The sequence below is a fragment of the Salvia splendens genome, chromosome 22 (assembly GCF_004379255.2).
Source record: "Salvia splendens isolate huo1 chromosome 22, SspV2, whole genome shotgun sequence".
In the NCBI taxonomy this organism is placed as follows: Eukaryota; Viridiplantae; Streptophyta; class Magnoliopsida; order Lamiales; family Lamiaceae; genus Salvia; species Salvia splendens.
Window position 1 is genome coordinate 22,012,134 of NC_056053.1, and position 11,807 is coordinate 22,023,940.

Here is an 11,807-nt window from a genome sequence, read left to right on the forward strand (position 1 = left end):
TGAACTACTCATTATTTTACATTTTTAAATATTCCATCCGTCCGTCATTAAATGTCTCATTTTTCCTTTTTCTTCTGTCTGCTAATAAATGTCACATTTCACTTTGACTTTATTGATAAATGGATCATGCATTCCACTAACTTATTTTATTCATATTTTATTATAAAATCAATATATAAAAGCGTCTCACATTCCACTAATTTTTCTGGCTACTTTACTACATAAAGTTAAATAATTTTCAAAACATGTGTATGTCAAATATGAGTCATTTAATTATGGATGGAGGGATAGGTTATTTGGAATTGAAAGCACCTAATACATGCAACATTTGGCTGTATATTTCTAAACTTTAGTCAGTTTTTTGTTTTGCATAATAGCTTTAAAAATAAATCATTGAATTATTGTTTTGTCCTAATTTTGTAACTTAACTATTGTTTTTTTTTTTGCACCCAATCATGATTTTGGCTGTACATAGCTTGTTGACTTACTAGTCGTCACGTTTTAGGTAGCGAAATAACATTATATTATACTAAATCAAATTTATTTATTTATTGTTTATATTGAGTCATGTTGGATTAAAATCAAGAATATATGAATAGTTTGATAATTCATAAATGATATTTAAAATTGATATAAATTCACATTTTGTTAAAAAATTATGAATTCACCACAAATACATCTAAAAATATTTAATTAATAGTACTGTATAATTAGGATAGTGGCTAGCATGAACACTCACACGGACTATTGCTACTTCGAGAATATAGCAAGTTTATCAAAAACTCGAAATTTCGACCATATTGTACCTTATTATATTATTCTCGTATTTATCAATTTATCTAACATATCCGCGGATCTTTTACTTTTTCAGGTTTGACTAGGTGGATTGTCCCACAAGAAATCAATTTATCTAAAATTGATTAAAAAATTTATATCACAGAATACGATGTAATAAGCTTCTTTACTAGTAATTTATACTTGGACTGTGGATTTGCATCCAAATTTCAAATGTTTTCTTGAGTTAGCAAATGTGATTTTTTTTACTAGTGATAAAAAAAATATTCTCGAATTTCGGTAAAATATTTATTCGTGCACATAAACACGGTCAGCCGCATCTCACGCGCACAACAGAGTCAATACAAACAACCGCACAATATAAAATCCCATAGACTACCAAAGTCGAAATCCTAAAATTAAAGGAAAAAATTATTAAATGAAAAATGATTGCCTAAAAAACTCCGGCCACGAACAAATCGTGAAGCCGATGACGTGGCACTATTGAAATCATTGAATTATTCACAATCTAGAAAAATATCAGCAAATCAATTTAAACAGAAAAAAATAAAGCATTTACATTGTATAAAAAGGGGGAAATAAAGTAAATTAAAAAAGGAAAAAAGAACAGAAAAAAGGTGACAGTCACAGTGCGTCCCAAGTTGCAAGGAAACTCAATAGGTCACAAAAGCCATGAGGAAAAACACTGAAGCAGCCGCCTTATTTAACCCTTCTTCTGTTTCCATTATTTTTTTTTCTTGATTAAAATGTTTGATTCTTGATTTCTTCCCCTACTCTTATTAGTGTTGGGTGGTGGGTTTGATTCTTCTGGGCTTTAAAGAACACTGCTATTGGGTAAGCTTCTTTTCTCATTCATTGACTTTTTTGCTCTGTTTGGAATGTTAAAGTTTGCATCTTTGGTTTTGTTTATCGGTTTTAATGGTGGGTTGCTCATGGTGTGAGGTGTTTTATTCTTTTGTGATGTTATGTAATGCGGGTTTATGTTGGTTTTGATTCTCCTGTTCAGTGATTGTGTTTTTTGTTTTAATCTTTTGGTTCTTCGTTGTATCATTGTTGTTATTTTTTATTGTGTTAGTTGAAAGTTTCGTTCTTGGTGGTTTTTCGTGTTGTAGAGTGATCTATATACTTTTTGTTTGATTATATTTGGTAAAGATTGTAACTTGTGTGGAATAATGATTTGTAGAAGCAATTTTCTGGTTACTGTAGCTAAATAGTCTTCAAAATGAGCTCTTTTGTATTTTTGTTTTATTTTTGAAGTGCCATTTTCCCAAGCTTTTACTCTGGCTTGGGTGGCAAATTGGGAATGATTCAATTCACTTTCTATGAGTCTTTGGCATCAGTTAATAAAGAACTGGGAATTTTATAATATTTCAGTTTCAATTTTAGCATGTAAAATTTCTGTCTCAGTTGTCTAATTGTGGTTTTTGAGATTTGGTTAAGATAAAAGGCTAGGGGTTACTTGAATAAGGGTATTGGACTTATACTAGAGTGGTAATTTTTCATTAGCTGTGTGTATGGATTGGATCGGCCTAATGATATGTTGCTTTTCACAACTTGCTATCTCTGCAGATGTTTGATTTATAAACCTTTTAATTGTATAAATAAATCTGATTATTTGGATGCATAATAGTACAGTGAAACAACTTCGATATTCCAGCATGGAAAAGTGTCCAATCCTCTTCCTTGGCCTCTTCTTTAAGAAGGCAACACAAGATTTGCATCTTCTAAATAATAGTACTCCTTCTTTATGACTAAGTAGCTGTATTTTATTGGTTGGTTGGTTGATTGATGTGATTTCACTTCAGTTCCTTTCTGGATATAACTATTCTGCTTAACTGGGTATTAGATGTTTCCATTGTGTCATCTAAAGGGCTGATCTTCTCATTTTAGTGGTTTTAGTAAACATTTTGTTTCCCTTGATCCTCATTGTGAATGCATTGTAGTGATTTTGATGCAACTTTAGTTGTTTCTGTTTTCTGTAAGGAATTCTTTGTGTTTTTTTTTTATCTTATTCGTTCAGACACTATGAGTAAATGATTTGAAATTCACAGTGTATTTTGCCCTGATTTCGCAGACAATGATCCGAGCAAAGCATCTTGGTAATCTGTCCCAGACTGCTAGATCCTTTTTCCTAGGACAAAGGTGTAGCTCGGCAGATGGAAGTTCATGCTCTTGCTCGGATGATGAGACTTGTATTTCAAGAAGGTCTCTGAGAGGAAATGTGCAACACTTGCAAGCCTCATCCTCATTGTTGTCAACAACTTCAGTAGCAGTAGGTTCACTGACTCCAGCCGATTCAGTAAAAGAAGTGAATATTAGAAGAAAGGACGATGGCTCGCTGTCAAAAGGAGTAGCGGTGTCCCACAAAACTGAAAGAGCGAGCTCTGTTAGTTATGCAGAAGACACTGACGCAAATGACATGCTTCATTCATCACCTCCTATAGCAGAACAGTTTGTTATGGCAGGTATGGCTGCCGTAGGTCTTCTATCTGACTTAGTAAACTATAGAATCCCGATGACAGATGGGAGTGCAAGAGCCACCCAACTCTCTAACTCTGTGCTTGAGCGCACGAAGCAAGTTTCTATAATCAGAGCACCGAAAAATCTCAATACTTCTAGGAAAGACAAAGAATCCGTAAAGCCCAATGCTAAACCACTGTATGGTTCAAACGTCCCTGAAAGGGCTAAAGGCAAAACTGATAAATCAGGAGTAGAGGGGGCAGCCAAGGAGTCAAATAATGCATCAAGAAATTTTGTAGAAAGTCGCGGGCTCTCCTCTGATCCCCGTGATAGGAAAGTGCCAATTCCTCAAAAATCAAGATCTTATTCAAGCCGGTACACGCCAAACACTCAACAGTCGGAGGGGAAATTTTGCGATAATAACTTGGACGGGTTTACTAGGGCAATGAGACAGGGTAAAGTTATGACAGGAGCTGCCCCAGGCGCTAGGAACTTTTCGGTTGTTGAGAGTGTGTGTCGCATTTTGCATCAGTCGAAATGGAGCCCTGCTTCAGAGGAAGCTCTTGAGAAGCTCAATTGTGCAGTGGATCCTTACCAGGCAAATCAAATACTTAAGCAGCTTAAGGATTATAGAGTGGCTCTCGGGTTTTTCTACTGGCTAAAACAGAGGCCTGGATTCAAGCACGATGGGCACACATATACAACTATGGTTGGTATCCTTGGCCGTGCCAGAGAGTTTGGTGCCATCAACAAATTGCTCAGCCAGATGATCAGTGATGGATGTAAGCCGAATATTGTTACATATAATCGTCTCATTCACAGTTATGGAAGAGCTAATTACTTGAACGAAGCCATGGGAGTTTTCAACGAGATGCAGAAGGTGGGCTGTGAACCTGATCGTGTTACTTACTGTACGCTCATTGACGTTCATGCAAAATCAGGCTATCTCGATGTTGCAATTAATTTGTACCAGCGGATGCAAGAAGCTGGACTCTCTCCTGATACGTTTACTTACAGCGTGATCATTAATTGCCTGGGGAAGGCTGGCCATTTGACTGCCGCCCATAAATTGTTCTGCGAGATGGTTAGTCAGGGCTGTGTGCCTAACCTGGTGACCTACAATATCATGATTGCTTTACACGCGAAAGCTAGGAATTACCATAGCTCGTTACAGCTTTATCGTGACATGCAGAGTGCTGGCTTCGAGCCCGACAAAGTGACTTACAGTATCATTATGGAGGTTCTTGGCCATTGTGGCCATCTTGATGAAGCCGAGACTGTTTTTGCAGAGATGAAAAGAAAGAACTGGATCCCTGATGAGCCTGTCTATGGCCTTCTCGTCGACTTGTGGGGAAAATCTGGCAACGTCGAGAAGGCTTGGGAGTGGTACCGAGCTATGCTTTCTGCAGGACTATGCCCTAATGTTCCAACTTGCAATTCTCTTCTCAGTGCTTTCCTCAGGGTACACCGCCTCCGCGATGCATACGACTTGCTTCAGAGCATGGTGAGTCTGGGTCTGAATCCTTCTCTTCAGACCTACACTCTGCTCCTCAGTTGCTGTACAGACGCGCAAACGCCATACGACATGTCATTTTGTTGTGACCTCATGACTGCGTCTGGCCACCCGGCGCACACATTTTTGCTTTCCATGCCTGCTCCAGGGCCGGATGGGCAGAACGTCCGTGACCATGTCAGCAACTTCCTTGACAAGATGCACAGTGAAGACAGGGAAAGTAAACGCGGACTTGTGGATGCTGTGATTGATTTCTTTCACAAGACAGGGCTAAAGGAGGAAGCCGGCACCGTGTGGGAAGTTGCAGCGCAGAGGAACGTCTATCCAGACGCACTGAGGCAGAAGAGTTCGTGTTATTGGCTGATAAACCTCCATGTGATGTCTGATGGAACTGCTGTGACTGCACTATCGAGAACTCTAGCATGGTTTCGCAAGGAAATGCTCGCGTCTGGGGTCTGCCCAGGCCGGATTGACATTGTGACCGGCTGGGGGAGACGGAGTAGGGTCACTGGGGCCTCGATGGTGAGGCAGGCCGTGCAAGACCTGCTCAACGTGTTTAGGTTTCCGTTCTTCACAGAGAATGGGAACACTGGGTGCTTTGTTGGGTACGGGGAGCCTCTCAACCGATGGCTGATGCAGTCCTATGTGGAGCGAATGCATCTGTTGTAGTGCGGTGGCTTTGCTTCCCGGTTTTTTGATGTTCGGAGAGAGACGAGGTTGTCCTCGGGTGTTAGTTGGTAGTGATATTTGCTATGTGTAGCTGAGTTTGAATGATTTTATTTGGCCTAGTTAGTTAGAGACCTGAATCTTTTGTTACAATGTGTTGATATTTGTATCTATGTTTATTTGTTGCTTTTATGGTTAGCTTTGTCTCATTTTTTGATTGAATTTTCATCAGCTTTAAGTTCTGTCAAGATTGATCATCAACGGTTTTCTGTGTGTTCTCTTTTCCCTCTCTCATGTGGAATTATGTTTTGAAATTATAATTTTTAATGTCAAAATAATTTTTGTATAAATCAATTTTTATAATTAAATATCTATTTATAAACATATACTAGTAGTACATGATTATAATCATAGCGGGACAACCTGCTGGCCCTCCTTCGCGAGATGCCTGCTGAGAGGGGACGCTTGCAACGCGTCCTCTCGCATTCTTCACCCTTCGGAATGGGACACATTCCTTGCATTGAGGATGCTCTTAACTCAAAGGAAAAGATCATTTGCCAATGAGTTTCTCATTGTGAGAGAGAGGAGAAGTAAACATAATTTAACTCAATTTACAAGACAATAAACTGGAAAAAACAAACAATAAATAGATATTTTTATCTAATGCCCTCTCTCTTCTTTTCATAGTTTGTAAGAGATAAATAATGAAATAATATAAAAAATCATCCAATATAAAAATTTATTGATAAAATCTTTTTTCACTTCCAACAATCGAAATACCAGTATAACTAATTCTATTTACAACCTAACTTCAGATTTTACTTAAATTATTTTAGGATGCACTGTAAGAAATGGTAGATTTTGCTATATTTCTGTTAACATTTATGAAAAACCAGAAATATTTTATTAAAAAGTAAATTAGAAAGCTATTAAATGTAACAATTATTTATCCCAAAGTTAGGTGTTCATCTTCAAAACCAGGTGTGTTCTTATTTCACACACAACACACACTCTCCATACTCACACACACATCTATATGTATATATCTCCGTGTGTATCTGGTATGCTCGCTTCCCCTTAAATCATTCTGCATCTAGATTTATTGTGTGTGTGAGAGAGCAAGAGAGAGAGAGAGAAAGAGCCGCTCTGCGTGTGTGCTGAGTTGTTGCTTTGATACAGTATTAATACAGATAGATACAAAAAAAGTATGTGTATATATGAATTGATTGAATTCAATAGGCGCATGAGTAGGTTTTAAATGCATGCAATTTAGTAACCGCCGCAAAATTCTGGTATGGGGCACAAGAAGCGGAAAGCCGCTCCTCGCTCCAAGCCTTCCCAGCCGGCGGCGGCCGCATCTTCCAACGGAGCCGCTGCTATTGTCGATTGTGGCGATTCAGTTCTCGAAAATTCCGCGGAATCCATCAACGGAACATCTGCTAAATTAGAGTCATCGATTTCAGTAAGCAATGGCAATGTAGCTTCGTCTCCATTGTATGCTTCGGTGAAGCTCGAATACGAAAAGGCGCTAGTGGCGTTTCGCCGGGGGAACCACACAAAAGCCCTAAGGCTGATGAAGGATTTGTGGTGTAAACACGAGAATTCGCCGCTCTCGGCCTTGATTCACCGCGTTCAGGGGACTTTGTGCGTGAAGGTGGCTTCGACTATCTCCGACCCCAACGTGAAACAGCGGCACATGAAGAGTGCGATCGAGAGTGCGAGGAAGGCGGCGAGTCTGTCCCCTAGTTTGGTTGAGTTTGCTCATTTTTACGCGAATTTGTTGTGTGACGCGGCTAATGATGCCAAGGAGTACGAGGAGGTGGTGCAGGAGTGTGAGAGGGCTTTGGCAATCGAAAACCCTGTCGATCCTGCTACAGAGAATTTGCAGGAGAAGAGTCAGCAGAAAATATCCACACCCGAGGCTCGGATTTCCAATGTCCAGAGCGAGCTCAGTGCATTGGTGCGGAGGGCGAATCTTGGATCTTTGTCGACTTGGATGCACATCTGGGAGAGGAGAAGTTTCGGTTCATTCCCATCAGGAGTGCTCCTGAAGATCCGATGGAGTTGAGATTAGTTCAGGCAAAAAGGCCAACTGAGATTAAAAAAGTTGCTAAAACAGAGGAGGAGCGTAGGAAAGAAGTTGAGGTGAGGGTGGCTGCAGCACGGCTTATGCAGCAGCAGTCAGAGTCTCCTCATTTGGGAAACGGTGGGGATAACAATGCTAATAATAGCAAGGATTCGGTTCTGGGATCAGGCCAGAGAGTAGGGGAGAGGAGGAAAAGTGGGAATATGAGGAAATCTGCATCTTCAGATGAGAGGATGGATTTGGTAAAATCCTATTGGAAAACTCTAAGTTCAGAGGGGAAGAAAGATTTACTGACAGTTAAGATTTCAGATCTAATGGCTCATTTTAGCTCATTGAAGGATTGCACATTCAGTGAAGTACTTAATGAAGCTCTATCTTTTGGGGAAGCTAATAAAATATGGAAGTTTTGGGTCTGCTGTCGCTGCAATGAGAAATTTGCAGATGCCAGTTCATTCATGCACCATGTCGTGCAGGAGCACTTGAGAAGCTCATTGCCCAAAATGCAGCCAATTCTACCTGAAATGTGGACGATGAATGGGTTGAAATGCTTCTTAACTGTATTTGGAAATCAGTGGATTCGAATGTAGCTATTAGAATGCTTGAAAAACAGTTGAAATCTGATACACATGATTTACTTGAAGAATCAAGCTGTAAACACAATGCAGATGATTCAAACGAATGTTATCTTGACACTTACTGCAATGAATATGAAGGGGACTCATCACCTGGAAAGAAGACATCTAGTGAGTATTGCAATGGCAGTAAGCAAGATATCAGGAAGTTTGAAGATGTTGAGTGGATGGGCTGTAATGATCTTCCAAGTAGTAAGGAAAATTTATTCTTGACTGGCCGTTGTCAGATGACCCCGAGCGCACAAAGCTTCTTGAAAGAATCCACTCTCTATTTGAGGCACTATTAAACACAAATGTCTGGCATCTAGTCATCTTAGTAAGATTATACACTTTGCTTTGGAGGAGCTGCAGAGTATAGCTTATGGTTCTCAACTTGACTTTAAAGTGAACCAAACACCTTTGTGCATCTGTTTTCTTGGTGCTCCTGAGCTTAAGAAAATACAAAACTTTTTACAGGAAATTTATCAGACTTGTGGATTAAAGAGATACTCCGATAAAACCGCCATAGGAGATGATTCCAGTTGTCCAGTGCAGGGTGATATTATGGAGAAGATAACACTCAAACTTCCTTTTGGTGATTGATGAGCAATGTCTTCCCTGCAAGATCCCTTGTTTATCCTCTAGCAATGTAGTTAGTTATGTTTCGGGTACGCCTATTACATCCCATCTCAGCTATGATAATGGTGTCATACTCGATTCAGATGCTTTCTTGTCCTGGATATTTACATGTGCCTCAGCCAGTGAACAGTTGGCATCCTGGAAATGTGCGACAGCGGAAAAAGCTCAGCAAGGTCTAGAAATACTCCAGTTGCTGGAGAAGGAGTCTTTCCATCTCCAGGACTTGTGCGAAAGAAAATGCGAGCAATTAAACTTTGAGGAGGCATTGCAGGCTTTAGAAGACATGTGTTTGGAAGAGGGAAGGAAAAGAGAAAATACAGTGGGTTTTGTCTGTCAAAGTTATGAATATGTCCTTAAGAAAAGGCGTGAAGAACTCATTGAAGATGGCTGCGGAATTACACTTATCAGCAACAGATTTGAATTAGAGGCTATAGCTAATGTTCTTAAGGATACAGAGTCCCTAAATATGAACCATTGAGGAAGCTTACAATGGCATTACATCTCTCAGCGACCTGGGATCTGGTGAAGAATATGATTGGAGAATGAAGGACCATCTTCATCAGGTGGATTCTTGTGTAGAAGCTGCAATACAGAGACAGAAAGAACATGCCTCTACTGAGGTTTGGTCCCTAATTCTGCTATCTTAGTTGCTTTTCTATTCAGTATTTTTTTTTCTTTTCAATTATCTTTTATAGGTATAAATATAAAATCCGAAAATTAATTGATATAAAAAGTAAGAGTCACAATTTGATTAATAGGAAAATTTTGTGTCATTTCTATATAAAAAAAATATTTTCATTTTTAGTTAGAATTTAGATAACTTTTGCTCAATTCAAATGGTTATTTAGAGGTATTGATATTTTCGTCAATAAAAATATGAGGATGTCTCAAACATATTGTCTCGTTTTTCTTTCTATCTAGTCTTTATAACTTGTGTTGTCCAAGATTATTTTTTATGGACGGATGGAAACATATCATTAACTGAATAAAATTGATCAAACACTCCACATACATTATGATTTATGCATAGATTGATTCGCATGTGCTTTAATTTAATAGTATTATCACATGTCATAATAATAGGTGATTATGCTGGTTTTACTAGATGCGAATATATATGCTTGTGAAATTTTTAAATTTTTTTTTCCTACTAATTTTAAATATAGCGGTTCCGTACAAAGTAGAGAGATTTAAGAATAGGTAGATATAAAAAATTGGCAAGAGCGGCATGGTTTTGGAGGTTTGAATGGTGAATAATTGTTATGAGATGCATAATAGAATGGGGATTGTGACGGCGAATGAGCACATTCTAGTTATTTAATTAAGAAAAGGGTGTCGCAATTTAATTATTCTGACTATTACAAACTCTATATCTCATGGAGTATATCATATCTGTACTTTGAATTTTTGCTAGATATACTAAATTTTACTCAATGATTCAATACAATGACGAAGCACTAACTCCATTAACAACATATTTCTCCTCTAACCTATAAATCAGAATTTCGACTTTATAGTGTGTGTGTGTGTGTGTGATTGCAAATGCATGTGAATTGTAATTTAAAAAAAATATATTTAATACAAAAACTGAAAAAAGGGAAAGGTCAACTAATTCACTAGAACATACTCACATAATTTAAATTACCTAGTGATTGAGAATAAACTTAACAAAATAAAAAGAGATCCATGAACTAGAAAATTATTTAGCAGCTCATTCGAAAATTTTTAATTATTTGCTGTAGAGCAACTGGGCGTGACTTTAAAGTTTAAACAACGTTTCTCATTTTTTGCATTTCAAATAGAAGAATCTTTTTATTCTCGTTCAACATAATTGATTTTCTCAAACAATTTGCTTAAAAGTAGTAGTGATAAAATATGTAAAGAAAGTGTGTGGTGTGTAAGAGATGGTTTCACGACTACACTTATGATCGAGAAATTAGAGAGAATTTAGTCAATTTAAATATAAAATATTTGTATAAATTGTAAGTATTTATTAAAAAGTGAACATACTAGACAAGGACACAAAGACAAAGATTTATACGTGCGAACATCCATGATACGCGCATTCCCTTCCACTTCCCGCCACATTCCTCTCCCTCTCAATCCCCATCTCCTTTTCCCTCCTCTTCCCAGTTTCCGACACCCTACTTCACCCTCCTCACTACCGCCTCTTCATTCACCCTCCATCACCACGTCCCCCACCACTGTTGTGTCCTCCTTTTGCTCCTCCTCCTCCTCGTAATTGCCTCCATCGATCGTGCACGCACAAGTGCGTCGCTCTTATACTAAACATTATGTTAAGGATCTATGTGCTTTTCACAGTAAATATTACTCCACAATTGTTTGATGTTTAACCTAAAATAATACTTTAGACTTAAAAATGATATTTGGATAACAAAAAATAGCCAGATCAAAGTATAACTAATTTCTAATGCAGAATTGCAGAACGAAAACACAGAGTTTCATTGTTTAGATCGTTTTTAGTTCATTTAGAAAATTCGAATCAGACAAATATGTGGATCATCATATCAAAGTGTAAGTTTATAAAATGAACCAAAACCGATAAAAAATTACCTCCATGTTATCTAAAAACGACCTTCATGATATTCGTGTTTCGAAAATCTATTTTTAAAGTGAACTAAAAATGATCTGTGTTATCTAATAATGAACTTTGTGTTGGTTATGTAGTTTATCATTAGCATTGCAATATATCACAAACTTCGCATAAAGTTATTAATTATATAAAGTTATGGGTTTGATCTACTCTCGTTCTCGTTGTGTACGCACACAAGTGCGTCGTTCGTGCACTTTAGATATTGCTAGATTTATTTGCTTTTCGCTGTAAATATTGGTTCACATTTGTTTGTTGTTTAATCCAAAATCATATATGCTTAACAGATGATATTTGGATGGAGTTATTGATTATATAGAATGTTCAGTATCCAAACATACCATAAACACACATGTATATTAGTTTTCGCTTACATGATACAAAATACCCAAATCACTAGCCTAATGTTTTATATCAATATCTAGG

General features: G+C 37.8%; 1 protein-coding gene and 1 pseudogene across 1 annotated transcript; both read left to right on the forward strand.

Moving 5' to 3' along the window:
- The first annotated feature begins 1,376 nt into the window (after positions 1 to 1,376).
- LOC121787091 (pentatricopeptide repeat-containing protein At1g74750-like) lies at positions 1,377 to 5,632 on the forward strand. The gene is made up of 2 exons (XM_042185712.1): positions 1,377 to 1,629; positions 2,870 to 5,632. Exon 2 carries the CDS (start codon positions 2,873 to 2,875, stop codon positions 5,435 to 5,437), a length of 2,565 nt encoding a protein of 854 aa, XP_042041646.1. The 5' UTR covers positions 1,377 to 1,629; positions 2,870 to 2,872; the 3' UTR covers positions 5,438 to 5,632.
- A 786-nt stretch (positions 5,633 to 6,418) lies between these two features.
- Positions 6,419 to 9,818, forward strand: LOC121786922 (annotated as a pseudogene).
- The last annotated feature ends 1,989 nt before the right edge of the window (positions 9,819 to 11,807 follow it).